General features: G+C 48.7%; 1 protein-coding gene across 1 annotated transcript in view; it reads left to right on the top strand.

Moving 5' to 3' along the window:
• The window catches only part of LOC116984950 (dynein heavy chain 3, axonemal-like), a 344,183-nt gene that overhangs the window by 240,595 nt on the left and 76,605 nt on the right, over nucleotides 1–26,983 (top strand). The window contains exons 54-60 of the mRNA XM_033039311.1: nucleotides 4,374–4,565; nucleotides 5,472–5,605; nucleotides 11,019–11,181; nucleotides 12,714–12,896; nucleotides 15,459–15,617; nucleotides 20,450–20,557; nucleotides 25,558–25,722. Of these exons, the coding sequence (XP_032895202.1) occupies nucleotides 4,374–4,565; nucleotides 5,472–5,605; nucleotides 11,019–11,181; nucleotides 12,714–12,896; nucleotides 15,459–15,617; nucleotides 20,450–20,557; nucleotides 25,558–25,722 (1,104 nt within the window). The remainder of the gene's footprint in view (nucleotides 1–4,373; nucleotides 4,566–5,471; nucleotides 5,606–11,018; nucleotides 11,182–12,713; nucleotides 12,897–15,458; nucleotides 15,618–20,449; nucleotides 20,558–25,557; nucleotides 25,723–26,983) is intronic.

Here is a 26,983-nt window from a genome sequence, read left to right as displayed (position 1 = left end):
TAGGCAGGTAGTGCAGGAGTCCCCTGCGGTCATCTCCCTCCTAAACAGGTATACCGTTTTGGATACTGTTGGGGGAGATGGCTCATCAGGGGAAGGCAGCAGCAGCCAAGTTCATGGCACCATGGGTGGCTCTGCAGCACAGGAGGGGAGAAAAAAGAGTGGAAGGGGAATAGTAATAGGGGATTCAATTGTCAGGGGAATAGATAGGCGTTTCTGCGGCCACAAACGAGACTCCAGGATGGTATGTTGCCTCCCTGGTGCAAGGGTCAGGGATGTCACTGAACGGCTGCAGAACATTCTGGAGGGGGAGGGTGAACAGCCAGTTGTCGTGGTGCATATTGGCACCAACGATATAGGTAAAAAAAGGGATGAGGTCCTACAAGGTGAATTTAGGGAGCTAGGAGATAAACTTCAAAGTAGGACCTCAAAGGTAATAATCTCTGGATTACTACCAGTGCCACGGGTTAGTCAGAGTAGAAATAGGAGTATATTGCAGATGAATACGTGGCTTGAAAAATGGTGCAAGGGGGAGGGATTCAAATTTCTAGGGCATTGGAACCAGTTCTGGGGGAGGTGGGACCAGTACAAACAGGACAGTCTGCACCTGGGCTGGAATGGAACCAATTACCTTGGGGGAGTGTTTGCTAGTGCTGTCGGGGAGGATTTAAACTAATGTGGCAGGGGGATGGGTGCAAGAGCAGAGAGGCAGAGGGGTGTAAAATTAGTGTAGAAGCAATGCAAGGTGAAAAGTAAAAGTGGCAGGCAGACAAATCCAGGGCATAAATCAAAAAGGGCCACTTTTCAACATAATTGTATAAGGGGTAAGAGTGTTGTAAAAACAAGCCTGAAGGCTTTGTGTCTCAATGCAAGGAGCATTCGTAATAAGGTGGATGAGTTGAACGTGCAGATAGCCATTAATGAATATGATATAGTTGGGATCATGGAGACATGGCTCCAGGGTGACCAAGGCTGGGAGCTGAACATCCAGGGATATTCAATATTCAGGAGGGATAGACAGAAAGGAAAAGGAGGCGGGGTAGCGTTGCTGGTTAGAGAGGAGATTAACGCAATAGAAAGGAAGGACATTAGGGCGGAGGATGTGGAATCGATATGGGTGGAGCTGCGAAACACTAAGGGGCAGAAAACGCTAGTGGGAGTTGTGTACAGGCCACCTAACAGTAGTAGTGGAGTTGGGGATGGCATCAAACAGGAAATTAGAAATACGTGCAACAAAGGTAAAACAATTATAATGGGTGACTTCAATCTACATATAGATTGGGTGAATCAAATTGGCAGGTGTGCTGAGGAAGAGGATTTCTTGGAATGTATGTGGGATAGTTTTCTAAACCAACATGTAGAGGGACCAACGAGAGAGCAGGCTATTCTAGACTGGGTATTGAGTAATGAGGAAGGGTTAGTTAGCAGTCTTGTTGTGCGTGCCCCCTTGGGCAAGAGTGACCATAATATGGTTGAGTTCTTCATTAGGATGGAGAGTGACATTGTTAATTCAGAAACAAGGGTTCTGAACTTAAAGAAAGGTCACTTTGAGGGTATGAGACGTGAATTGGCCAAGATAGACTGGCAAATGATTCTTAAAGGGTTGACGGTGGATATGCAATGGAAGGCATTTAAAAACTGCATGGATGAACTACAACAATTGTTCATCCCAGTTTGGCAAAATAATAAATCAGGGAAGGTAGTGCATCCGTGGATAACAAGGGAAATCAGGGATAGTAGCAAAACAAAAGATGAAGCGTACAAATTAGCCAGAAAAAGCAGCCTACCAGAGGACTGGGAGAAATTCAGAGTCCAGCAGAGGAGGACAAAAGGCTTAATTAGGAAAGGGAAAATAGATTATGAAAGAAAACAGGCAGGGAACATAAAAACTGACTGCAAAAGTTTTTATAGATATGTGAAGAGGAAAAGATTAGTTAAAACAAATGTAGTTCCCTTGCAATCAGAAACAGGCGATTTGATCATGGGGAACAAGGACATGGCAGACCAATTGAATAGCTACTTTGGTTCTGTCTTCACTAAGGAAGACATAAATAATGTGCCGGAAATAGCAAGGGACCGTGGGTTAAATGAGATGTAGGAACTGAGTGAAATCCAGGTTAGCCGGGAAGTGGTGTTAGGTAAATTGAATGGATTAAAGGCCGATAAATCCCCAGGGCCAGATAAGTTGCATCCCAGAGTACTTAAGGAAGTAGCTGCAGAAATAGTGGATGCATTAGTGATCATTTTTCAAAACTCTTTAGATTCTGGAGTAGTTCCTGAGGATTGGAGGGTAGCTAATGTAACCCCACTTTTTAAAAAGAGAGGGAGAGAGAAAACGGGGAATTACAGACCAGTTAGTCTAACATCGGTAGTGGGGAAAATTCTGGAGTCAGTTATTAAAGATGGGATAGCAGCACATTTGGAAAGTGGTGAATTCATTGGACAAAGTCAGCATGGATTTATGAAAGGTAACTGACGAACCTTATAGAATTTTTCGAGGATGTAACTAGTAGAGTGGATAAGGGAGAACCAGTGGATGTGTTATATCTGGACTTTCAGAAGGCTTTCGACAAGGCCCCACATAAGAGATTAGTATACAAACTTAAAGCACACGGTATTGGGGGTTCAGTATTGATGTGGATAGAGAACTGGCTGGCAGACAGGAAGCAAAGAGTAGGAATAAACGGGTCCTTTTCAGAATGGCAGGCAGTGACTAGTGGGGTACCGCAAGGCTCAGTGCTGGGACCCCAGCTATTTACAATATATATTAATGATCTGGATGAGGGAATTGAATGCAACATCTCCAAGTTTGCGGATGACACGAAGCTCGGGGACAGTGTTAGCTGTGAGGAGGATGCTAGGAGACTGCAAGGTGACTTGGTTAGGTTGGGTGAGTGGGCAAATGCATGGCAGATGCAGTATAATGTGGATAAATGTGAGGTTATCCACTTTGGTGGCAAAAACAGGAAAGTAGACTATTATCTGAATGGTGGCCAATTAGGAAAAGGGGAGATGCAACGAGACCTGGGTGTCATGGTACACCAGTCATTAAAAGTAGGCATGCAGGTGCAGCAGGCAGTGAAGAAAGCGAATGGTATATTAGCATTCATAGCAAAAGGATTTGAGTATATGAGCAGGGAGGTTCTACTGCAGTTGTACAGGGTCTTGTTGAGACCACACCTGGAGTATTGCGTACAGTTTTGGTCTCCTAATCTGAGGAAAGACATTCTTGCCATAGAGGGAGTACAGAGAAGGTTCACCAGACTGATTCCTGGGATGGCAGGACTTTCATATGAAGAAAGATTGGTTAGACTCGGCTTGTACACGCTAGAATTTAGAAGATTGAGGGGGGATCTTATAGAAACTTACAAAATTCTTAAGGGGTTGGACAGGCTAGATGCAGGAAGATTATTCCCGATGTTGGGTAAGTCCAGAACTAGGGGTCACAGTTTAAGGATAAGAGGGAAGTCTTTTAGGACCGAGATGAGAAAATCATTTTTTACGCAGAGAGTGGTGAATCTGTGGAATTCTCTGCCACAGAAGGTAGTTGGGGCCAGTTCATTGGCTACATTTAAGAGGGAGTTAGATGTGGCCCTTGTGGCTAAAGGGATCAGGGGGTATGGAGAGAAGGCAGGGATGGGATACTGAGTTGGATGATCAGCCATGATCATATCGAATGGCGGTGCAGGCTCGAAGGGCCGAATGGCCTACTCCTGCACCTATTTTCTATGTTTCTATGTTTCTAAACTTTCCCCCTTCATCTGAAACCTGTGTCCTCTGGTTCTCGATTCCCCTACGCTAGGCTGGAGGTGTTCCGTGATCTTGGTGTCAGGGCTGGTGCCGAGCTTAACTTCGAGAGCTGTGGAGAGGATGTTTCCACTAGTGGGAGAGTCTAGGACTAGAGGTCATAGCCTCAGAATTAAAGGACGTTCGTTTAGGAAGGAGATGAGGAGGAATTTCATTAGTGAATCTGTGGGATTCGTTGCCACAGAAGGCTGTGGAGGCCAAGTCAGTGGATATTTTTAAGGCAGAGATAGATAGATTCTTAATTAGTACTTGTGTCAGAGGTTATGGGGAGAAGTCAAGAAATGGGGTTAGGAGGGAGAGGTAGATCAGCCAAGATAGAATGGTGGAGTAGACTTGATGGGCCGAATGGCCAAATTCTATCATACGATCTTATGATCTTGACCTATAGTCATAGAGTGATACAGCGTGGAAACAGGCCCTTCAGTCCAACTTGCTCATGCCGGCCAACAAGTGCCAGCTACAGTAGTCCCACCTGCCTGCGTTTGGCAGGTGGGACTATTTACAGTTTATCCCGCCAAAGCTGTCCTATCCATGTCATGTATCCATGTGCTTGCATTGTTGTGTGCTAGATGAGGCAGCTGACCCCAGTGCAGAGAGCTGAGGAGGAGGATGCCCACATCAGCACCTACACTGGCTTCACTGAGAGGATCCAGCAGAACCTTCACGTGATGCTGGCGTTCAGCCCCATCGGAGAGGCCTTCCGCAACCGGCTGCGCCAGTTCCCCGCCCTCATCAACTGCTGCACCATCGACTGGTTTCAGGTAATCATTCAATGACACAGTATTGCTTTGAAATGCTTTGCTTTGCGTATAACCTGGTAAAATCACGTGGCAGACCTCACCTAGGCGGTACACAAGTGTTGCCACGTTTCTGGCACCGACAAAGTTACAAACATTCACCGAATAGACCTGTCTACTGCCTGCCGCTGCACTAGTCAGCAGCCCCCTCCCCCCCAACAGGGACCCCCTTCTTCCTTGGTCCCTCCCCCGCTGGGTCCCTCTTCGTTCTCAGTGGAACCCCCGCTGGGTACCCCCTTTATTCTCAGCAGCTCCCCCACTGTCAGGTAACTCTCAACCACATGGTTCCCCCTCCTTGCTCTCGATGGTTCATGCATTCAGCATCCAATGCCCCACCTTCTGCAATCTCCTTCATCATCTCCTCAACAACACTCCATTAAGTTAGTGAGACACAACCTGCCACGCACAAAGCCATGCTGGATATGTCTAATTAGTCCATCTCTTCCAAATGGGAGTAAATCCCATATCAAAGATTGTCTCCAATAGTTTCCCCACCACCGACGTGAGGCTCACTGGCCTTTAGCTGCCCGGATTCTCCATACTTCCGTGCTTAAACAAAGGAACAACATTGGCCACTATCAGGACCTTGCCTGCAGTAGAGAAGAAACAAAGATCCACATCGAAGCCCCACAATCTCCTCTCTTGCCTCCCTCAGTAAAACTGGGATAGATCCCATCAGGGCCTGCCGATTTATCCACCTTAATGTTCTTCAAGGCCTCAGCAGTTCCTCGTTCTCCATCTCCAATACACATTTATATTCTCCACACTGATCTTGCATCTCTGGAGATAAGGAATAGATGAGGTTTCGGGTCGAGACCCTTCTTCAGACTTGTTCAGTGTAAGTGTAACCTTTGCCACTCTGCTCCATAGGCCTGGCCTGAAGATGCGTTGGAGAAAGTGGCCAATCATTTCCTGGATGATGTTGAGATGTCTCAGGAAATACGCAGTGAGGCTGTCTTCATGTGTCAACATTTCCATCAGTCAGTCGTCGCCCTGTCTGAAAGGTTCGTGTTTACAGATATAAATCAGTGGTGCAGCGGTAGAGTTGCTGCTTTACAGCGCCCCACACCCGGGTTCCATCCTGACTGCGGGTGCTGTCTGTACGGAGTTTGCACGTTCTCCCCGTGACCAGTGGGGGGTTTCTCCAGGATCTCCAGTTTCCTCCCACACTCCAAAGACGTGCAGGTTTATAGGTTAATTGGCTTCTGTAAATTGTAAATTGTCCCTCGTGTGTGTAGGATAGTGTTAGTGTGTGGCGATCGCTGGTCGGAGTGGCCTACATGGGCCCAACAGACTGTTTCCTTGTTGTATCTCTAAATGTCTAAAATGTCTAAAAGTCAAACCTTGTGAATTGAGTTTGACCCTATCACCACTGAGTGTTCCTATAGTTTGCTTCATTCAATGTGTCTATCTGTTTGGCTGTGAATCCAGACAATTCCACTCATGACAGTCGTAATGCTATCAAAACATAAGGAAAGCAGAGCATGGAACTAGTAGAACCTCCCATGCATCTGGGACTGCGGTGGTGGGAGAGATGTACACTCTACACCAGTGGTTCCCAACTTTTTTTGACCATGCCCCACCTAATCACCTCTAAAATCCTGATGCCCCCCCCCCCCCATATTTTAGCACGAGCAGACAAAGAAATAATTGTCAGAAAATGGAATTTACTCAAAATAACATCTGAAACATAAACTACATATGTTTACCTGATGCCCCCCTTAAAAATCAAATTGCCCCCCTGTGGGGCGTACGCCCCACGTTGGGAACCACTGCTCTACACGGACCTACTGGGCAGAGAAAAAACTCTGGACGTCTAACATCCCACCGCCCATCAACGTCTCTACTTCCGTGGAAGGCTCAGGAAATTCAGCATGTCCCCAACAACTCTCACCAACTTCTACAGATGCGCCGTAGAAAGCATTTTATCAGGATGCATCACACCATTTTAGTTCTGCATTCAACACCATTGTGCCAGAGCTACTACACTCCAAACTTTCCGAGTTGACTGTGCCTGAACCCCTCTGTCGGTGGATCACCAGCTTCCTGGCAGACTGGAAGCAGCATGTGAGGCTGGGAAAGCACATCTCGGACCCGCAGACCCTCAGCATAGGAGCACCGCAAGGCTGCGTACTCTCTCCTCTCCTCTACTCTCTCTACACCAACGACTGCACCTCCACTGAATTTTGTATCAGTCTTCACCATAGAAGACACAAAAAATATTCCAACGTTGGATAAACAGGGGGGCGGTAGGAATGGAGGAGCTAAATACTATTAAGATCACCAAGGAGGTGGTATTAGGGAAATTAATGAGACTGAAGGAGGATAAATCCCCTGGGCCTGATGGATTACATCCAAGGGTCTTGAGGGAGATAGCGGTGGGGATTGTGGATGCATTGGTGATAATTTTCCAAAACTCCCTGGAGGCAGGAACGGTCCCAGTGGATTGGAAAATGGCCAATGTAACACCTATATTTAAAAAAGGAAGTAAACAGAAAGCGGGTAACTATAGACCGGTTAGTCTAACATCGGTGGTGGGTAAAATGTTAGAGACAATTATTAAAGAAACACTAACGGGGCACTTGGATAAACATGACTTCATCGGACAGAACCAGCATGGTTTTGTGAAGGGGAAGTCCTGTTTAACGAATTTGCTCGAATTCTTTGAGGAAGTAACAACCCGGGTGGATAAAGGGGAACCGGTGGATGTGGTATACTTGGACTTCCAAAAGGCTTTTGACAAGGTGCCACATAAGAGACTATTGCTAAAAATAAAAATTATGGAATTGGGGGTAATATATTAGCATGGGTAGAGGATTGGCTAACAAATAGGAAGCAGAGAGTGGGGATAAATGGTTCATACTCGGGATGGCAACCGGTAACTAGCGGGGTTCCGCAAGGGTCGGTGCTGGGACCCCAGTTGTTCACAATTTATATAAATGATTTGGAGGAGGGAACCAAGTGTAATATATCAAAATTTGCGGACGATACAAAAATGGGAGGAAAAGTAGGGGATGAGGAGGATAGGAAGAGTCTGCAAAAGGATATAGATAAGCTAGGTGAGTGGGCAACAACTTGGCAGATGAAGTTTAATACTAATAAATGTGAAGTCATTCACTTTGGGAAAAAAAATGATAGGGCAAGTTATTTTCTAAATGAGGAGGAGCTGCGTTGTAATGCAACGCAAAGGGATCTAGGGGTATTAGTACATGAATCACTAAAAGTTAGTATGCAGGTGCAGCAAGCAATCAGGAAGGCCAATGGAGTTTTGGCCTTTATTGCTAGGGGGATTGAGTATAAAACACGGAGGTCTTGCTGCAGCTGTACACAGTATTAGTGAGACCACATTTGGAATACTGTGTACAGTTCTGGGGTCCATACTTAAGAAAGGATGTACTAGCCCTGGAGGCAGTGCAGCGAAGGTTTACAAGATTAATTCCTGCAATGAGGGGATTGACATATGAGGAAAGGTTAAGTAGGCTGGAACTCTACTCTTTGGAGTTTAGAAGAATGAGAGGCGATCTCATTGAAACATATAAGATCGTGAGGGGCCTTGATCGGGTGGATGCACCGAGGATGTTCCCAATGATCGGGGAAACTAGAACTAGGGGACATAGTTGCAGAATAAGGGGGGGCTCTTTTAAAACTGAGATGAGGAAGAACTTCTTCACCCAGAGGGTGGTTCTCCTCTGTCAAGCTTCTGAAGTTTGCGGACGATACAACCCTGATTGGACTGATCCAGGATGGGGAGGAATCTGCCTACAGACAGGAAGTGACACAGCTGGCGTCCTGGTGCCATCACAACAACCTGGAGCTCAATGCTCTTAAGACAGTGGAATTGATTGTAGACTTTAGGAGAGCTTCCCCTCCCCTCCCCCCACTCACCATCATACGTGTACAAACTTGGCCAATAAACTTATTCATTATTATTATTCATTAGCTTGGTTTGCGAACAGCTCCATCCATGATCACGTGAAATTGTGGACACAGCCCAGACCATCACACAAGCCAACCTAAACCAACCAGGTGGGCATGTGCCTGCACACTCCCAGAGTAAAGATTACCCATTCGCGGGTCCAGGCAGCGGGTAGTCCATGGCCACACAGCGGTCGGCTGCCTGCCCCTTTTCCGGGGTTACGTCCGTGCCCGCGTGTCCCTAGAGAGGGAAGACGCGGTGTCCATGGGGACACTGGAGGCCTTCTGTGAACGCTGGTCACCGGAGGAGGTTGAATATATTATTGATAAAAATGTTAATATTTTAATTTGATAACTTTGTTTGTAAAATGCCAATATAGGCATTATTTGATCGTGTTATTAATTTGTATTTTGTTTGTTCTGAATAAATTTTGTATGAAAAAAAAATAGTAAAGATTACAGAGGTTCAACTCCCTCACATTTCACTTCTGAACGACCAGCTGGTCATCCTTATATGAGTTTCGTTTAGTTCAGTTTAGTGACACGATTATTGTCACAAACGACTGAAAATCTTTTGTTGAGTGCTAAGTCAGCGGAAAGACAATACATGATTATAATCGAGCTGTTCACAGTGTACAGATACATGACAAGGTAATAATGTTTACTGCAAGGTAAAGCCAGCAAAGTCCAATCAATGAGGGTTTAAGAGGTCGATAGTAGCTCAGGACTGCTCTCTAGTTGTCGTAGGATGATTCTGTTGCCTGATAACAGCTGGGAAGAAACTGTCCCTGAATCTGGAGGTGTGCATTTTTAACACTTCTATACCTTTTGCCTGATGGGAGAGGGGAGAAGAGGGAGTGGCCAGGGTGCGACTCGTCCTTGATTATGTTATAGACAATACACAATGTGCAGGAGTAGGCTATTCGGCCCTTCAAGCCAGCACCGCCATTCAATGTGATCATGGCTGATCATCCACAATCAGTGCCCCGTTCCAGCCTTCTCCCCATATCCCCTGACTCCGCTATCTTTAAGACTCCCTATCTAGCTCTCCCTTGAAAGTATCCAGAGAACCGGCCTTCACCGCCCTCTGAGGATGAGAATTCCACAGACTCACAACTCTCTGTGTGAAAAAGTGTTTCCTCATCTCCGTTCTAAATGGCTTACTCCTTATTCTTAAACTGTGGCCCCTGGTTCTGTACTCCCCCAACATCGGGAACATGTTTCCTGCCTCTAGCGTGTCCACTCCCCCTAATAATCTTATATGTTTCAATAAGATCCTCTCTCATCCCTCTAAACTCCACAGTATACAAGCCCAGCAGCTCAATTCTCTAAGCATAAGACCATCCTGCCATCCCGTTGCTGGCCTTGCCGAGACTGCATGAAGCGTAAATGGAGTCAATGGAAGGGAGGCTGGTTTGTGTGATGGTCTGGGCAAGTCCACAATTCGCTGCAATGTCTTGCGGTCTTGGATGGAGCTGTTCCCAAACCATGCTGTGATGCATCCTGATAAAATGCTTTCTACGGCGCATCTGTAGAAGCTGGTGAGAGTTGTGGGGGACATGCTGAACTTTCTAAGCCCAAGTGGATGATCTGCTGCTGTCTGTGTGGAGTTTGCACGTTCTCCCTCTTGACTTCACGGGTTTTCTCCGGGTGCTCCAGTTTCCTCCCACATCCCAAAGATGTGCGGGTCAGTAGATTAATTGGCTTCTGTAAATCGGCTCCAGTGTGTGTAGAATGGATGTGAAAGTGGGATATGGTGGAACTAGTGTGAACGGGCGATCGATGGTTGGTGTCGACTCAGTGGGCCGAAGGGCCTGTTTCCATGTTGTATCTTTAAACTAATTTCACATTGTATCCCATTACAGTCCAGCTGCCCCTGTTCCCACTCCATATCCCCTTTGGAGCTTATTTACAAGCTGGGTGTGACCTACAATCCAACCTAAATTAGTAACTTTGACATGTGGTCTTTACAGTCAGGTTGCTGTTGCATCTCAAGGATAACTGAAGCCTAATCCATGCTTTACCCCACTGGTCACAGCCTTCCCAGCCGAGAACACCCCATTAATTCCCACTCTTTGCCTTCTTACCGATAACCAATTCTCAATGCGTGCCTATATCTCACCCTGATTCAATTTAATCTCATTAACAGCGGTAGAGTTGCTGCCTCACAGTGTCAGAGACCCGGGTTCCATCCTGACTACGACTGCTGTCTGTACGGAGTTTGTACGTTCTCCCTGTGACCACGTGGGTTTTCTCCGGATGTTCCGGTTTCCTCCCACACTCCAAAGACGTACAGGTTTGTAGGCCAATTGGCTTGGTATAAATGTAAATTGTCCCCAGTGTGTGTAGGATAGTGTTAATGTGCGGGGATCGCTGGGTCGGCACAGACTCTCTGGGCTGAAGGGCCTATTTCCGCACTGTATCTCTAAGCACAAGTGTAGCTTCTTTTTATTCAGGTTTCTGACCTCTGCAGTAAACTATTCAATGTCTTCTCCTCTACAGGTTCCATAACTCTCTTCAAAGGAGAATCTATGTCACGCCTACGTCCTACCTCGAATTAATTAAGATATTTAAACATCTGCTGGAAAAGAAAAGACTGGAGTTGTTGACGAACAAGAACCGATATGTAGTCGGACTGGAAAAACTGGAATTTGCAGCCTCTCAGGTGGATTTGAAGTGTGCCATTGATGTGCATTTGATTCCAGTGACTCCCGCACAGGACCATCCCGTATCCTGCACACACCAGGGACAATTTACAATGACACCACGCCAAGTAACCCACACACCTGCACGTCTGTGAAGTGTGGGAGGAATCCAGAGCACCCGGGGAAAACCCACGCAGTCACAGGGACAACGTACAAACTCCGTATAGACAGCATCTGTTGTCAGGGTGGAACCCGGGTCTCTGGCGCTGTGAGGCAGCAGCTCGACCGCTGCACCACCGTGCTGACCTGTTCAGATACGTCACACACACACACACGCACGCACGCACGCACACACACACACTCACACACACACACACACACACACACACACACTGACACACACACACTGACACACACACACACTGACACACACACACACACTGACACACACACGCACAGACCCACACACACACACACACACTGACACACACACACTGACACACACACTGACACACACACACACACTGACACACACACACACACACACTGACACACACACACTGGCACACACACACTGGCACACACACACACACACTACACACACACACACACTGACACACACACACACACACACACACTGACACACACACACACACACACACACACTGACACACACACACTGACACAAACACAAGTACTGTAACATGATCTTGCCCAAGTATATTTAGCGACCTGTCCTACACACTCCACAGTTCTTCTCCCCTCTGGATGATTCCTCCTCATCCAATTTCCAAACGGCATAACCCATGTCCTCCATCTCCCGAGACTTTGTCCTTGGCTCCCATCTCCCATCTCCTCAACCAGAGGAAACCACTAGTGGGAGAGTCTAGGACCAGAGATCACATCCTCAGAATTCCTTTAGGAAGATGAGGAATTACTACTTTAGTCAGAGGGTGATGAATCTGTGGAATACATTGCCGCAGAAGGCTGTGCAAGTCAAGTCAATGGAATTTTGAGGACAGAGATAGTTTAGTTTAGAGATACAGCGCGGAAACAGGCTCTTCGGCCCACCGACACCGCACCGACCAGCGAATCCCGCACACTAACACTATCCTACACACACGAGGGACAATTTACACTTATACCAAGCCAATTAACCTTGGGGTGTGGAAGGAAACCGAAGATCTCAGAGAATGGGAGAAATTACCCAAATACATGTGTGCCAAGCTTGTTGCATCGCACCCAAGACGACTTGAGGCTGTAATCGCTGCCAAAGGTGCCTCAACAAAGTACTAAGTAAAGGGTCTAAATACTTATGTAAATTAGATATTCAGTTATTTATTTTCAATCACTCTGCAAACATTTCTAAACACCTGTTTTCGCTTTTTTATTATGCGGTATTGTGTGTAGATTGATAATTTAAAAAAAAAGAATTTAATCCATTTTAGAATAAGGCTGTAACGTAACAAAATGTGGAAAAAGTGAAGGGTTGTGAATACTTTCTGAATGCACTGTATCACATGAGCTCACAGCCGCTTCTCCTTTTGCTCAGATCGCGGTGATGCAGCAGGAGTTGACGGGCATGAAGCCGCTACTAATGCAGCGCGACCAAGAGACGGAGGAGCTGGTGGGCAGCATTGCTGCTGATGCACAGGAGGTGGAGGTGGTGAAGAGGGTGGTGGAGATGGAGGAGGAGGTGGTCAACATGGCCGCGCAGGTGGCTCGGGCCATCAAGGTGAACATCACCAGTCTGTTGTCACCTGTACCGGGGTACAGGGAAAAGCTTTTGTTGCGTGCTACTCAATCAGTGGAAAGACTACATGATTACAATCGAGCCATTCACAGTGTACAGATACATGATAAGTGAATAACGTTTAGTGCAAGGTAAAGCCAGCAAAGTCTGATCAAGGATAGACCGAGGGTCACCAATGAGGTAGATAGTAGTTCAGGACCACTATCTGGTTGTGGTAGGATTTAGTTTAGTTTAGAGATACAGCGCGGAAACAGGCCCTTCGGCCCACCGAGTCCGCGTTGGCCAGCGATCCCCACTCACTAACACTACGCTACATACACTAGGGACAATTTACAATTTATACCTCGCTAATTGACTTACAAACCTGTACGTCTTTGGAGTGTGGGTGGAAACCGGAGATATCAGAGAAAACCCACGCAGGTCACGGGGAGAGCGTACAATCTCCGTACAGACAGCACCTGTAGTTGGGATCGAACCTGGGTCTCTGGCGCTGCAAGCACTGTAAGACAGCAACTCTATCGCTGCGCCACCATGCCGCTGTAAGGATGATTCCATTGCCAGATAACAGGTGTGAAGAAACTGTCCCTGAATCTGGAATATAGAAGTATGTTTGCAAGGACAGATGGCTCTCCCTGTAACACATACCCCTCGGTTGCAGTGACCAAACACCGCTGGCCAGGACCATCACAGGACAGTGGAGGAGAAGCTCCTCTCCTCTCGTCCCAATGCAACTCACTGTGATTATCTCGTCAGGGTGAATGAGCATTCCTGCGCCATTACAAGTACACCATCGATCTGTGTGGTTTCGTTTAGTTTAGTTTAGAGATGCAGCCCAGAAACAGGCCCATCGGCCGGCCCACCGAGTCCACGCCGACCAGCCATCCCCTCACACACTAGGGACAATTTACAATTTTATGAAGCCAATTAACCCTACAAACCTGTATGTTTTTGGAGCGTGGCAGGAAACCAGAGCACCCAGAGAAAACCCACGGAGGTCACGGAGAGAACGTACAGACAGCACCCGTAGTCGGGATTGAACCCGGGCCTCTGGCTCTGTGAGGCAGCACCTCTACTGCTGCACCACCGTGCCACTGTGGGTGATGGGGTTCCCTTCATCAGGGTAATGATGGTGCTTCTGACCCAGTTGGCAACCTGGGCAACAGGCAACAGGCAACGGGAGAGGAGCTTTGATCCATGTCAAGATACAGCGAAGGGCAGAGTATTGAGGGTTTTCACAGAGGTAAGGTCACGGCCTCCCAGTACAGGTGAACATGGAGCAGTACAGTACAGGAACACACCCTTCAGCCTACACAATGTGCCAACCACAATCCCAATCTAAACTAACGTCAGCTACGCTTTAGAATTCAGTCTTTAGAGATACAGTGCAGAAACAAGCCCTTTGGCCCAGCGAGTCCACACCGACCAGCGATCCCCCGCACTATCCCACACACTGGGGACAATTTACACAAGGCCATTAACCTACTAACCTGCACGTGTCGAGTGTGGGAGGAAACCGGAGCGCCCGGAGAAAACCCATGCGGTCACGGAGATAATGTACAAACTCCAAGCAGACAGCACCCGTAGTCAGGATGGAAGCTGGGTGACCGCCGTCTGTGAGGCAGCAACTCTACCGCTGCATGCTCTGATTTCCCAAAGGTTCTGACAAGGTGGAACCGAGAGAGGTTCCTGCAGAAGGTCAGAAAATGGGGCTTAGCATCAGGTATCAACTTGGCAGCGACGTGGATAATAGATCCCACAGTCGGGTGCTCCCTGCGAGCGGGGCCAAGCCCTCAGTAGGCCCGACGGGACCCGCCCCGAGATAGCAGGGAGAACTGTCGGAGAGCGCGGTGGGCCATCGGAGTAAGGGGAGGCTGTCAGAAGCCAAGAATGAGGAGGGGCCTGCACCACCAAGAGCAAGGAGGGCCCCTGAAAGTGGGGGAGCCACAAAGCGTGTCGGGACCAGACGGGGAGGCTGCCGAGAACTAAGAGGAACCCGTGGGGGTGGGCGAGAATAAACGGACCCAGCGAGGGGGGGCTGAGAATGAAAGGTGGACCTGGTGTGTGGCCACCTGCTACAATGAGTGACACAGGCCAGGTTCAAGGTGAGGCTCAAGGCAAATTGGAGCAACAGCATCTCATATTTTGCTTGGACAGCTTACAACCCACTTGTATGAGTTTTGATTTCTCTAACTTCAGGTAGGCCCGGCATTCCCTCTCTCTATCCCTCCCCCACCCAAGTCGCACTAGCTTCTTATTTTCATCCTACAAACAGCTAACAATGGCCTGTTTCCTTTATCTTGTTTTGCATACCTTTCATTCATTTGTTCCATATCTCTCTACATCATTGTCTATATCTCTCGTTTCCCTTTCCTGAGATTTTCAGTCTGAAGAAGGGTCTCAATCTGAAGCGTCACCGATTCCTTCTCTCCAGAGATGCTGCCTGAGCCCCTGAGTTGCTCCAGCATTATATGTCTATCATTACTCCTTGCTTGCCGCTGCCTGTGTGTGTCCGTGGTCAATGGTGACAGTGTGTTTGTGGTGCAGGTGGAGTGTGAGCAGGAGCTGAGTGTGGCCATGCCCGCACTGACCGCAGCCATCGCAGCCCTGGACACCCTCAAGGCCAGTGACATCACCCTGGTGAAGACCATGCAGAACCCCCCGTCTGGTGTCCGCCTCACCCTCGCCGCCGTCTGTGTGCTCAAGGTAGGACCACCACCAGGAGGGGTGGCTGCACCATTCACCATGGTGTGTTGGATGATGGGTCCATGGATGGTGGGTTCGGTCTATGGATCGGTTGGTCTATGGATGGGGTGAAGGGTCTATGGATGGGGTGATGGGTCTATGGATGGTGGGTTGGGTCTATGGATGGGGTGATGGGTCTATGGATGGGTTGGTCTATGGATGGGGTGTTGGGTCTATGGATGGGGTGTTGGGTCTATGGATGGGGTGATGGGTCTATGGATGGGGTGATGGGTCTATGGATGGGGTGTTGGGTCTATGGATGGGGTGATGGGTCTATGGATGGGGTGATGGGTCTATGGATGGGGTGATGGGTCTATGGATGGGGTGTTGGGTCTATGGATGGGGTGTTGGGTCTATGGATGGGGTGATGGGTCTATGGATGGGGAGATGGGTCTGGATGGGGTGATGGGTCTATGGATGGGGTGTTGGGTCTATGGATGGGGAGATGGGTCTATGGATGGGGTGATGGGTCTATGGATGGGGTGATGGGTCTATGGATGGGGTGATGGGTCTATGGATGGTGGGTTGGGTCTATGGATGGTGGGTTGGGTATATGGATGGGTCGGTCTATGGATGGGGTGATGGGTCTATGGATGGTAGGTTGGGTCTATGGATGGTGGGTTGGGTCTATGGATGGTGGGTTGGGTCTATGGATGGGTTGGTCTATGGATGGGGTGATGGGTCTATGGATGGTGGGTTGGGTCTATGGATGGGGTGATGGGTCTATGGATGGGGTGATGGGTCTATGGATGGATGGGTTGGTCTATGGATGGGTTGGTCTATGGATGGGGAGATGGGTCTATGGACATTTCCAAAGGTATTTCCACATGTTATTGAGCAATGTCCAGTTGTGGGCGAGTGCCCGGTGGACGTCAGCTTTGACAGTGAAGGGAGGTGCCGTGCTGATGGTGGTGGGACTGAGAGTATAGGTTTCACTCTGAGGTGTCAGTGCTGTCCCTGGCAAAGTTGGCCATTTGAACGGCGTCCCTTCACACATTGAGGGGACAGAGCTGATGTTTCCATGTCAGACAAGCAGTTGGTGTCTTTTAGATCAGTGAGTGTGGTGAGCTCCACTTGTAGACAAGCCTCCCAGTTCAGACCCAACCCTGACTACAGGCTCCGACAGTTGATCTGCCATTTTTCACAACAGTTCTCATTCCGTGCCTTGCGTTCCACACTGGCTGTGATGCGTCGGCTCCAGCAGGCCCTCGCTCTGACTGTCCCGCAGCTCCGGGCCTCACTCACCCACACCTGTGATGGACCCCAGCTGCACTTTATTCAACGCAGATTCACGCTCTCAACAAACGCTTCCTTTCCTGCCTGGACCCTACCAGGGATCACAAGCTAGCCCGCCTCCAGACCGGTCCCTCCACCGACACTCCTCGACTCGACCGCCCTCAGGCCCATGCCGCCTGCCCGACCATCACGAGGCCGAGACCCGCGAGTCTCCCCGGGACCGTGGACCTCCACCGCCTCTCCCATGCCACTGCCGCCGACCCTCACCGCCTCCCCGAACATCTGCTGACAGGGTATACCGACGCTTCACCGTCCCGGGCCTCCACCAGCGACTCCTCCGACCCTTGCGACTCCACCGCCCACCATCGGGCCGCAGCCATCACCTTACCTGAATCCCAGGCTCAGCAACGGGCCTACAGTCTCCATGATGCAAACTCCACCAGTGTCCTACTGCCCCCCCCCCCCCCCTACAGGGAACTTCAACGGGGGTTTCACTGGATCTTCCCCTTCCCCCTTGAGCCAGGGAGGTGCCGTGCTGGTAGTGGTGGGACTGAGAGTGTGGGCTTCACTCTGAGGTCTCCGAGTCAATGTCTCCCCCCACCAGACATTGACTCGGCCACCATCTACTCACCTGCCTTCCTCCGGCCCCAACCCCCATCCTTGCCGTGTGTTCACCATCCCCCCTGACCTCCCCCTCTCTGATACCGAACGGTCTGTCCTCAGCAGAGGCCTCACCTTTGTTCCCCTCCGTCCCCACCTCAACGAGTTCCGCGTCCGCCACGATGTGGAGCTCTTTTTCTGTTGCCTCCGCATCAAAGCGTTCTTCCATGGGAAGGAGCGCTCGCCCCCTAGTGATGACCCCTTCTCCCGTCTCCAATGGACCCCCTCCTCTTGGACTCCCCAGAACGGCCTTCTACCCTCTCTAGACCTCTTTATTTCTAACTGCCGGCGGGACATCAACCGTCTCAACTTTTCCACTCCCCTGTCTCACTCTAACCTCTCCCCCCCCTGAACGTACAGCCCTCCGCTCACTCTGCAGCAACCCAGACTGGGTAATCAAACCCGCCGACAAGGGAGGTGCCGTGGTAGTCTGGCACGCTGACCTCAACTGGACTGAGACTCTCAGCCACCTCCTCCAACTTATCCTTGGACCATGACCCCACAGACAAGCACCAGCCCTTAATCTCAAACACCATTACTGATTTCATCACTTCCGGCTCTCTGCCCTCTAAAGCCTCCAACCTTGTATCTTGTATCTTGTAACATTATCGTTCCCCACCCCCCATTTTAGCTTCTCTCCAAAATCCACTAACCTGGCAGACCCATTGTTTCTGCTTGTTCGTGTCCCACTGAATTAATTTCCACATACCTCGACTCCATCCTATCCTGGTCCACTCCCTCTCCACCAATGTCCAAGACACCTCACACGCCCTTCGTCTCCTCAATGACTTCTGTTTTCCAGGCACCCACTCCCTCATCTTTACTATGGATGTCTACACATCCATCCCACACCAGGAGGGTCTTAAAGCCCTCCGTTTCTTCCTCGACCACAGAACCAGCCAATTTCCGTTTACCAATACTCTCCTTCTCCTTTGACACCTCCCACTTCCTCCAAATCAATGGTGTAGCTTTGGGTACTCGCATGGGCCCTGGCTATTTCTGCCTCTTTGTAGGGTACGTTCCAGGCGTACACTGGCCCGATCCCCAAATTCCAAATGACGACTGCATTGGTGCTACCATCTGCACCCATGCAGAACTCACTGACCATCAACTTCACCACTGATTTCCATCTCTTGGACCATCTCCGACATCTCCCTACCGTTTCTAGATCTCATCGTCTCCATCACAGGAAACAGACTGTTGACTGACATCTACTTCAAACCTACTGACTCCCATAGCTATCTAGACTACATCCCACCCTGCTTCCTGTGAAGATCACATCTGCGCCCAGGATTGGGTGTTCCATACATTTTTTAGGGGACAGGGGTTCCTCTCTTCCATTATAGATGAGGCTCTCACTAGGGTCTCCTCGATATCCCGCAACTACGCTCTTGCTCCCCCTCCCCCTATTCGTAACAAGGACAGAGTCCCCCTTGTCTTCACCTTCCACCCCATCAGCCGTCACATACAGCATATAATCCTCCAACACTATCGCCACCTCCAACGGGATCCCACTACTGGCCACATCTTCCCATCTCCACCCCTTTCTGTTTTCCGCAGAGACCGTTCCCTCTGAAAATCCTTGGTCAACTCCTCCCTTCCCACCCAAACCCCCCTCTCCCCAGGTACTTTCTCCTGCAACCGCAGGAGATGCAACACCTGTCCCTTTACCTCCCCCTCGACTCCGTCCAAGGACCCCGACAATCTTTCCAGATGAGGCAGATTTCACATGCACCTCCTCCAACCTCATCTACTGTATCCACTATTCCAGGTGTCAACTTCTGTACGTCGGCGAGACCTCCGCTCAGTCCGCCAACCTACCTGATCTCCCGGTTGCTCAGCACTTCAACTCCCCCTCCCATTCCAAATCTGACATTTCAGTCCTGGGCCTCCTCCATTGTCAGAGTGAAGCCCAGCGCAAATTGGAGGAACAGCAGCTTATATTTCGCTTGGATACCTTATACCCCAGCGGTATGAACATTGACTTCTCTAACTTCAAGTAGCCCTTGCTTTCCCTCTCTCTCCATCCCCTTCCCCTTCCCAGTTCTCCCACTAGCCTTATTGTCTCCGACTACATTTTATCTTTGTTCCGCCCGCTCCCCAGACAATCTGAAGAAGTGTCTCGACCCGAAACGTCACCCATTCCTTCTCTCCAGAGATGCTGCCTGTGCCGCTGAGTTACTCCAGCACTTTGTGCCTACACTTGCAGACATTTGGCGGTGGGTCCATGGCAAACCTTCACTCTTCTCCTGGCAAATACATTGCTGGAGGCAAGCCTAAAAACCCTCACCCAGGATGTGGATTTAAATAGACACACGTTGGCTGGTCTGACCTTCTTTCACCTTTTCAGTGGACTCTCATTGTGGTCAGCGGCAATTCCAAGCTCATTCACTTTAATAGCTGCCAATGGTGTCAAGTTGGATAGGGTGCAGAGAAAATCTGCAAAGATGTTGCCAGGGCTCAAGGGTCTGAGCCATGGGGAGAGGTTGAGCAGGCTGGGACTCTGTTCTATGGAGGATGAGGGGTGATGTTATGGAGTTGTATAAAATCATGAGAGAAATAGATCTAGACGCATATAGAAGGGGAATCGAGGACCAGAGGACATAGGTTCAAAATGAAGGGGAAAAGATTTAATAGGAAAACTGAGAGGTAACCTTTTCACACAAAGGGTGGTGGGTGTATGGAACAAGCTGCAAGAGGAGGTGGTTGTGGCTGGGACTATCCCAACGTTTAAGAAGCAGTTAAACTGGTCAATGGATAGGACAGGTTTGGAGGGATATGGACCAAACGCATTCAGGTGGCACTAGTGTAGCTGGGACATGTTGTCTGGTGTGGGCGCGTTGGGCTGAAGGGCCTGTTTCCACACTGTATCACTGACACCATGACTTCTTTTCAAGGGAATTAAACCTGAGAAGAAGGTGGATGCCAATGGGAAGAGCACCGACGACTACTGGCCACCTGCGAAGAAGATGCTCGGAGACATGAAGTTCCTGGAGTCACTGAAGGTAGACGGGCACTGAGGGTGGGGGTCACTGAAGGTCAACGAACACTGGGGATCAGGCTGACTGGGAGGAGGCAACAAGGATAGTGGCCGGGGATCACCAGGGTAGGGAGCTAAGCATCACTGAGTGGCGGGGTCACAGAGGGCAGAGATCACAGAGGGTCAGGGTCACTGAGGGACAGCTCCATTGAGGGTCAGTCTGAAGATGGGTCTCGACCCCAAACGTCACCTATTCTTTTGTGTCTATGAAGGTGTACAGTGTACAAATGCCTTCACTTGACCAAATCGCTAGTAAGGAAGGCAAATGCATGTATTTTGAGAGGACTAGAATACGAAAACATGATGTAATGCTGAGGCTCTATAATAATAATAATAATAATAATAAATTTAATTTCTATAGCGCTTTTCTAAGACTCAAAGTTGCTTTACAATAGTAACAGACAATAGCAAACGGAGAAGCGGCGAACAAACAGCGCCAGCGTCCTCTCCGTGCAGCACATAAAGAAAGAATACAGACATAACATTAATAAGAGATTTAAACATAAAAACATCCCCCCACAATGGTTCCCATTATGAGGGAAGGCACAAAGTCCAGTCCCCAACCCCAGTTCACCTATAATCGGGCCCATTGAGGCCTCCACAGTTGCCTCCACGGAGGCCCGATGTTCCAGGCCGTTCCCGCCGGGTGATGGTGCTCCGGCGTCGGGAGAGTCCTCACAGCGGCATGGGAACCCTGGAACGGCCGCTTCCGTACTGGAGACCACGGCTTCCGAAGCTAACAAGGCCGTGCCGGATGGAGCTCCACAACTGGTGATCTCGTCAAGAGATCCCAAGCTCCCGGTGTAAAGTCAGCGCCGTCGCCCGCAGCTGGCCGCTCCTCAGACCCGCAGCTCCGCGATGTTTTTTATCGCCGGTCCCAGCGGCGCGGCGACCCGGGCAAGGCATCGCCTGCTCCGCGATAGCGCTCCAGCGCTGTGCCACCACCGAAGCCGTGGTACTGGGCGGTCCCCGACAGGAAACGCCGCTCCAGGCCCGCTGGTAGGCCGCGAGGACGGGTCGAAACTGCAGGCGGAGAAAAGCTGCCTCTCCGACCAGGTAGGGACCTTGAAGGACAGTTTCCCCCTTCCCCCCCCCCCCCCCACCCTCCACATAAAAAAGTTTAGACCTCCAAACAAAACACTTTAACTAACTAAAAATAAAAATAAAAAGATGAAGAGACACAGCTGCTGACTGGGCAGCCGTGCACTGGACAGCGCCCCCAATATAAGGCGCTGCTCAGGCCGCATTTGGAGTATTGTGAGCAGTTTTAGGCACCATATCTGCGGAAGGATGTGCTGGCTCTGGAGAGGGTCCAGAGGAGGTTTACGAGAATGATCCCAGGAATGAGTGGGTTAACATATGACGATCGTTTGACGCACTGGGCCTGTACTCGCTGGAGTCATTGTCACTGAGTAATAGAGTAATACAGTGGAAACAGACCCTTTGGCCCAACGCCCACACTGGCCAACAATGTCCCAGCTACAAAGGTACACAAAATTGCTGGGGAAACTCAGCGGGTGCAGCAGCATCTATGGAGCGAAGGAAATAGGCGACGTTTCGGGCCGAAACCCTTCTTCAGACTCCGACGTCTTTGAACAATGTCCCAGCTACACTTGCCTGCGTTTGGTCCATATCCCTCCAAATCTATCTATATTATCCTGCATCTGCCACGCATCTGCCCACTCACTCAATCTGTCCAGGTCACCCTGCAACCTCCTTACATCCTCTTCACAGTTCACACTGCCACCCAGCTTTGTGTCATCAGCAAACTTGCTAGTGTTGCTCCTAATTCCCTCTTCCAAATCATTAATGGAGAGGATGTTTCCACTAACGGGAGAGTCTAGGAGGCCATAGCCTCAAATAAAAGGACATAGCTTTAGCAAGGAGATGAGGAGGAATTTCTTTAGTCAGCGGGTGGTGAATCTGTGGAATTCTTTGCCACAGAAGGCTGTGGAGGCCGTCAATGGATATTTTTAAGTCAGAGATAAATAGATTCTCGATTATTACAGGTAACAGAGAGAGATCAGCCACTATTGAATGGTGAGGTAGAGTTGGTGGGCTCCTATCACATAGTTTTCTTTAGTCAGATGGTGGTGAGGAGGGTTGTCGACAGCTACCCAGCAGGGGGATGGGGGGGAGACCACTGAGCCAGCGGGGGAGGGGGGGGGAGGGCTGGTGTCACGTGCAGCGGCAGGCAGTAGATAGGACTGTTCGGTGAACGTTTGTAACTTTGTTGGCACCAGAAGTCTGCTGTGTGATTTCACTGTGTTGTATGCAAAACAAAGCATTTCATTGTAGATAGACACACAATGCTGGAGTTACTCAGCGGGACATGCAGCTTCATTATGCAGAGAAGGAATGGCTGATGTTTTGGGCCGAGACCCTTCTTCAGACTGAGAGTTGGGAGAGAGGGATCTAGAGATATGGAAAGGTAGGGTGTGAAACACAGATCAAAGGGGACGTTGAACAAGGAAATGTAGACTGGCTCATTGTTGGCAGAGGGGAAGGTGACAACGAGGCATACAATCAGTAATATTTAATCAGGAGGACAGTTGAACAAGTCGGAGAACTAGGATGGGGGAGGGACAGAGAGAGAGGGAATGCCAGGGTTACCTGAAAAGGTAACTTTGAGGGTATGAGACGTGAATTGGCCAAGATTGACTGGCAATTAATTCTAAAAGGGTTGACGGTGGATATGCAATGGAAGACATTTAAAGACTGCATGGATGAACTACAAAAATTGTTCATCCCAGTTTGGCAAAAGAATAAATCAGGGAAGGTAGTGCATCCGTGGATAACAAGGGAAATCAGGGATAGTATCAAAGCGAAGGATGATGCGTACAAATTAGCCAGAAAAAGCAGCATACTGGGAGAAATTCATAGACCAGCAGAGAAGGACAAAGGGCTTAATTAGGAAAGGAAAAATAGATTATGAAAGAAAACTGGCAGGGAACATAAAAACTGACTGCAAACGTTTTTATAGATATGTGAAAAGAAAGAGATTAGTTAAAACAAATGTAGGTCCCTTGCAGTCAGAAACGGGTGAGTTGATCATGGGGAACAAGGATATGGCGGACCAATTGAATAACTACTTTGGTTCCGTCTTCACTAAGGAAGACATAAATAATCTGCCGGAAATAGCAGGGGACCGCGGGTCAAAGGAGTTGGAGGAATTGAGTGAAATCCAGGTTAGCCGGGAAGTGGTGTTGGGTAAATTAAATGGATTAAAGGCCGATAAATCCCCAGGGCCAGATAGGCTGCATCCCAGAGTACTTAAGGAAGTAGCTCCAGAAATAGTGGATGCATTAGTAATAATCTTTCAAAACTCTTTAGATTCTGGAGTAGTTCCTGAGGATTGGCGGGTAGCAAACGTAACCCCACTTTTTAAGAAGGGAGGGAGAGAGAAAACGGGGAATTACAGACCAGTTAGTCTAACATCGGTAGTGGGGAAACTGCTAGAGTCAGTTATTAAAGATGGGATAGCAGCACATTTGGAAAGTGGTGAAATCATTGGACAAAGTCAGCATGGATTTACAAAAGGTAAATCATGTCTGACGAATCTTATAGAATTTTTCGAGGATGTAACTATTAGCGTGGATAGGGGAGAACCAGTGGATGTGGTGTATCTGGACTTCCAGAAGGCTTTCGACAAGGTCCCACATAAGAGATTAGTTTACAAACTTAAAGCACACGGCATTGGGGGTTCAGTATTGATGTGGATAGAGAACTGGCTGGCAAACAGGAAGCAAAGAGTAGGAGTAAACGGGTCCTTTTCACAATGGCAGGCAGTGACTAGTGGGGTACCGCAAGGCTCAGTGCTGGGACCCCAGCTATTTACAATATATATTAATGATCTGGATGAGGGAATTGAAGGCAATATCTCCAAGTTTGCGGATGACACTAAGCTGGGGGGCAGTGTTGGCTGTGAGGAGGATGCTAGGAGACTGCAAGGTGACTTGGATAGGCTGGGTGAGTGGGCAAATGTTTGGCAGATGCAGTATAATGTGGATAAATGTGAGGTTATCCATTTTGGTGGCAAAAACAGGAAAGCAGACTATTATCTAAATGGTGGCCGACTAGGAAAAGGGGAGATGCAGCGAGACCTGGGTGTCATGGTACACCAGTCATTGAAAGTGGGCATGCAGGTGCAGCAGGCAGTGAAGAAAGGGAATGGTATGTTAGCTTTCATAGCAAAAGGATTTGAGTATAGGAGCAGGGAGGTTCTACTGCAGTTGTACAGGGTCTTGGTGAGACCACACCTGGAGTATTGCGTACAGTTTTGGTCTCCAAATCTGAGGAAGGACATTATTGCCATAGAGGGAGTGCAGAGAAGGTTCACCAGACTGATTCCTGGGATGTCAGGACTGTCTTATGAAGAAAGACTGGATAGACTTGGTTTATACTCTCTAGAATTTAGGAGATTGAGAGGGGATCTTATAGAAACTTACAAAATTCTTAAGGGGTTGGACAGGCTAGATGCAGGAAGATTGCTCCCGATGTTGGGGAAGTCCAGGACAAGGGGTCACAGCTTAAGGATAAGGGGGAAATCCTTTAAAACCGAGATGAGAAGAACTTTTTTCACACAGAGAGTGGTGAATCTCTGGAACTCCCTGCCACAGAGGGTAGTCGAGGCCAGTTCATTGGCTATATTTAAGAGGGAGTTAGATGTGGCCCTTGTGGCTAAGGGGATCAGAGGGTATGGAGAGAAGGCAGGTACGGGATAATGAGTTGGATGATCAGCCATGATCATATTGAATGGCGGTGCAGGCTCGAAGGGCCGAATGGCCTACTCCTGCACCTAATTTCTATGTTTCTATGTTTCTAAGTTGGTGAAATCAATATTCATACCATTGGGTTGTAAGCTGCCCAAGCGAAATATGGAATGTGCAAAGGAAATGTAGAATGGATCATTGTTACCAAGGTACATGTGACAATACAGTTTCATTGAAACACTATTTTCCACAGGAGTTTGATAAGGACAACATCCCAGCTAAGGTGACAGCTCACATCCGAAGAGACTTTATCAACAACCCTGACTTCCAGCCAGCGGTCATCAGGAACGTGTCGTCAGCCTGCGAGGGTCTCTGTAGCTGGGTCCAAGCCATCGAAGTCTACGATAACGTAGCAAAGGTAAAGCAGACGTCACTCTCACGTCCTGACTCAAGGAGAGGGAATAAAATGAAGGAAATGTGTAGCAAGGAACTGCAGATGCTGGTTTACACCGAAGATAGACACAAAAGGCTGGAGTAACTGCCGGACAGGCAGTATCTCTGGAGAGAAGGAATGGTTTCAGGTCGAGACCCCTCTTCCAACTGTATTCAGGTTACCAGCTGTTATCAGGCAACTGAAGCATCCTACCACAACTAGAGAGCAATCCTGAACTACTATCTACCTCATCTACTGCGGACTATCCTTGATCAGACTTTACTAGTTTCACCTTGCACTAAACGTTATTCCCTTATCATGTATATAAACACAAAATGTTGGAGTAACAGTGGGTCAGACAGCATCTCTGGAGTAAAGGAATAAGTGATGTTTTGGGTCAAGACCTTTCTTCAGACCCTATTTCAGAGCAAGTTGTGTCAGTTGAAGTGCTCCAGCTTATTGTGTCTATCTGCGGTTTAAACAAGCATCTGCAGTTCCTTCCTACACACTTATCGTGTATCTCTACAGTGTAAATGGGTCAATTGTAATCATGTATTAAACATAGAAACATAGAAAATAGGTGCAGGAGGAGGCCATTCGGCCCTTCGAGCCAGCACCGCCATTCATTGTGATCATGGCTGATCGTCCCCTATCAATAACCCGTGCCTGCCTTCTCCCCATATCCCTTGATTCCTAGAGCTCTATCTAACTGCCTCTTAAATCCATCCAGTGACCTGGCCTCCACTGCCCTCTGTGGCAGGGAATTCCACAAATTCACAACTCTCTGGGTGAAAAAGTTTTTTCTCACATCAGTCTTAAATGACCTCCCCTTTATTCTAAGAATGTGGCCCCTGGTTCTGGACTATTGTCTTTGCGCTGACTGGTTAGCACGCAACAAAAGCTTTTCACTGTTCCTCGGTACATGTGACCATAAACTAAACTAAACATTTAATATTTATTCAGATTATTTATCCACCAATGCTTGCACATCACAAAAGTATCAATATTGGTATTAAAACAAAGTATGGAAAGCAGTATGAATATTGATTTCTCACATTTTAAGTGACCCTTGTATCCCCCACCTCTTTCCATCCTTCCCACACACAGTACTAGTTTCACTGTCGTCCTGCTGATTTTCACTGTTCGTACCCTCTCCTTATCACATCTTCCACTGCAAACAATGGACCATTGTGGGCTCCACCTTTCCTTGGTCATCGTTGCTGGCCTTAATTTGTTCTTTTCATAG

Source organism: Amblyraja radiata, chromosome 21 (genome assembly GCF_010909765.2).
Source record: "Amblyraja radiata isolate CabotCenter1 chromosome 21, sAmbRad1.1.pri, whole genome shotgun sequence".
Lineage (NCBI taxonomy): Eukaryota > Metazoa > Chordata > Chondrichthyes > Rajiformes > Rajidae > Amblyraja > Amblyraja radiata.
This window is presented reverse-complemented; position numbering and strand designations above follow the sequence as displayed.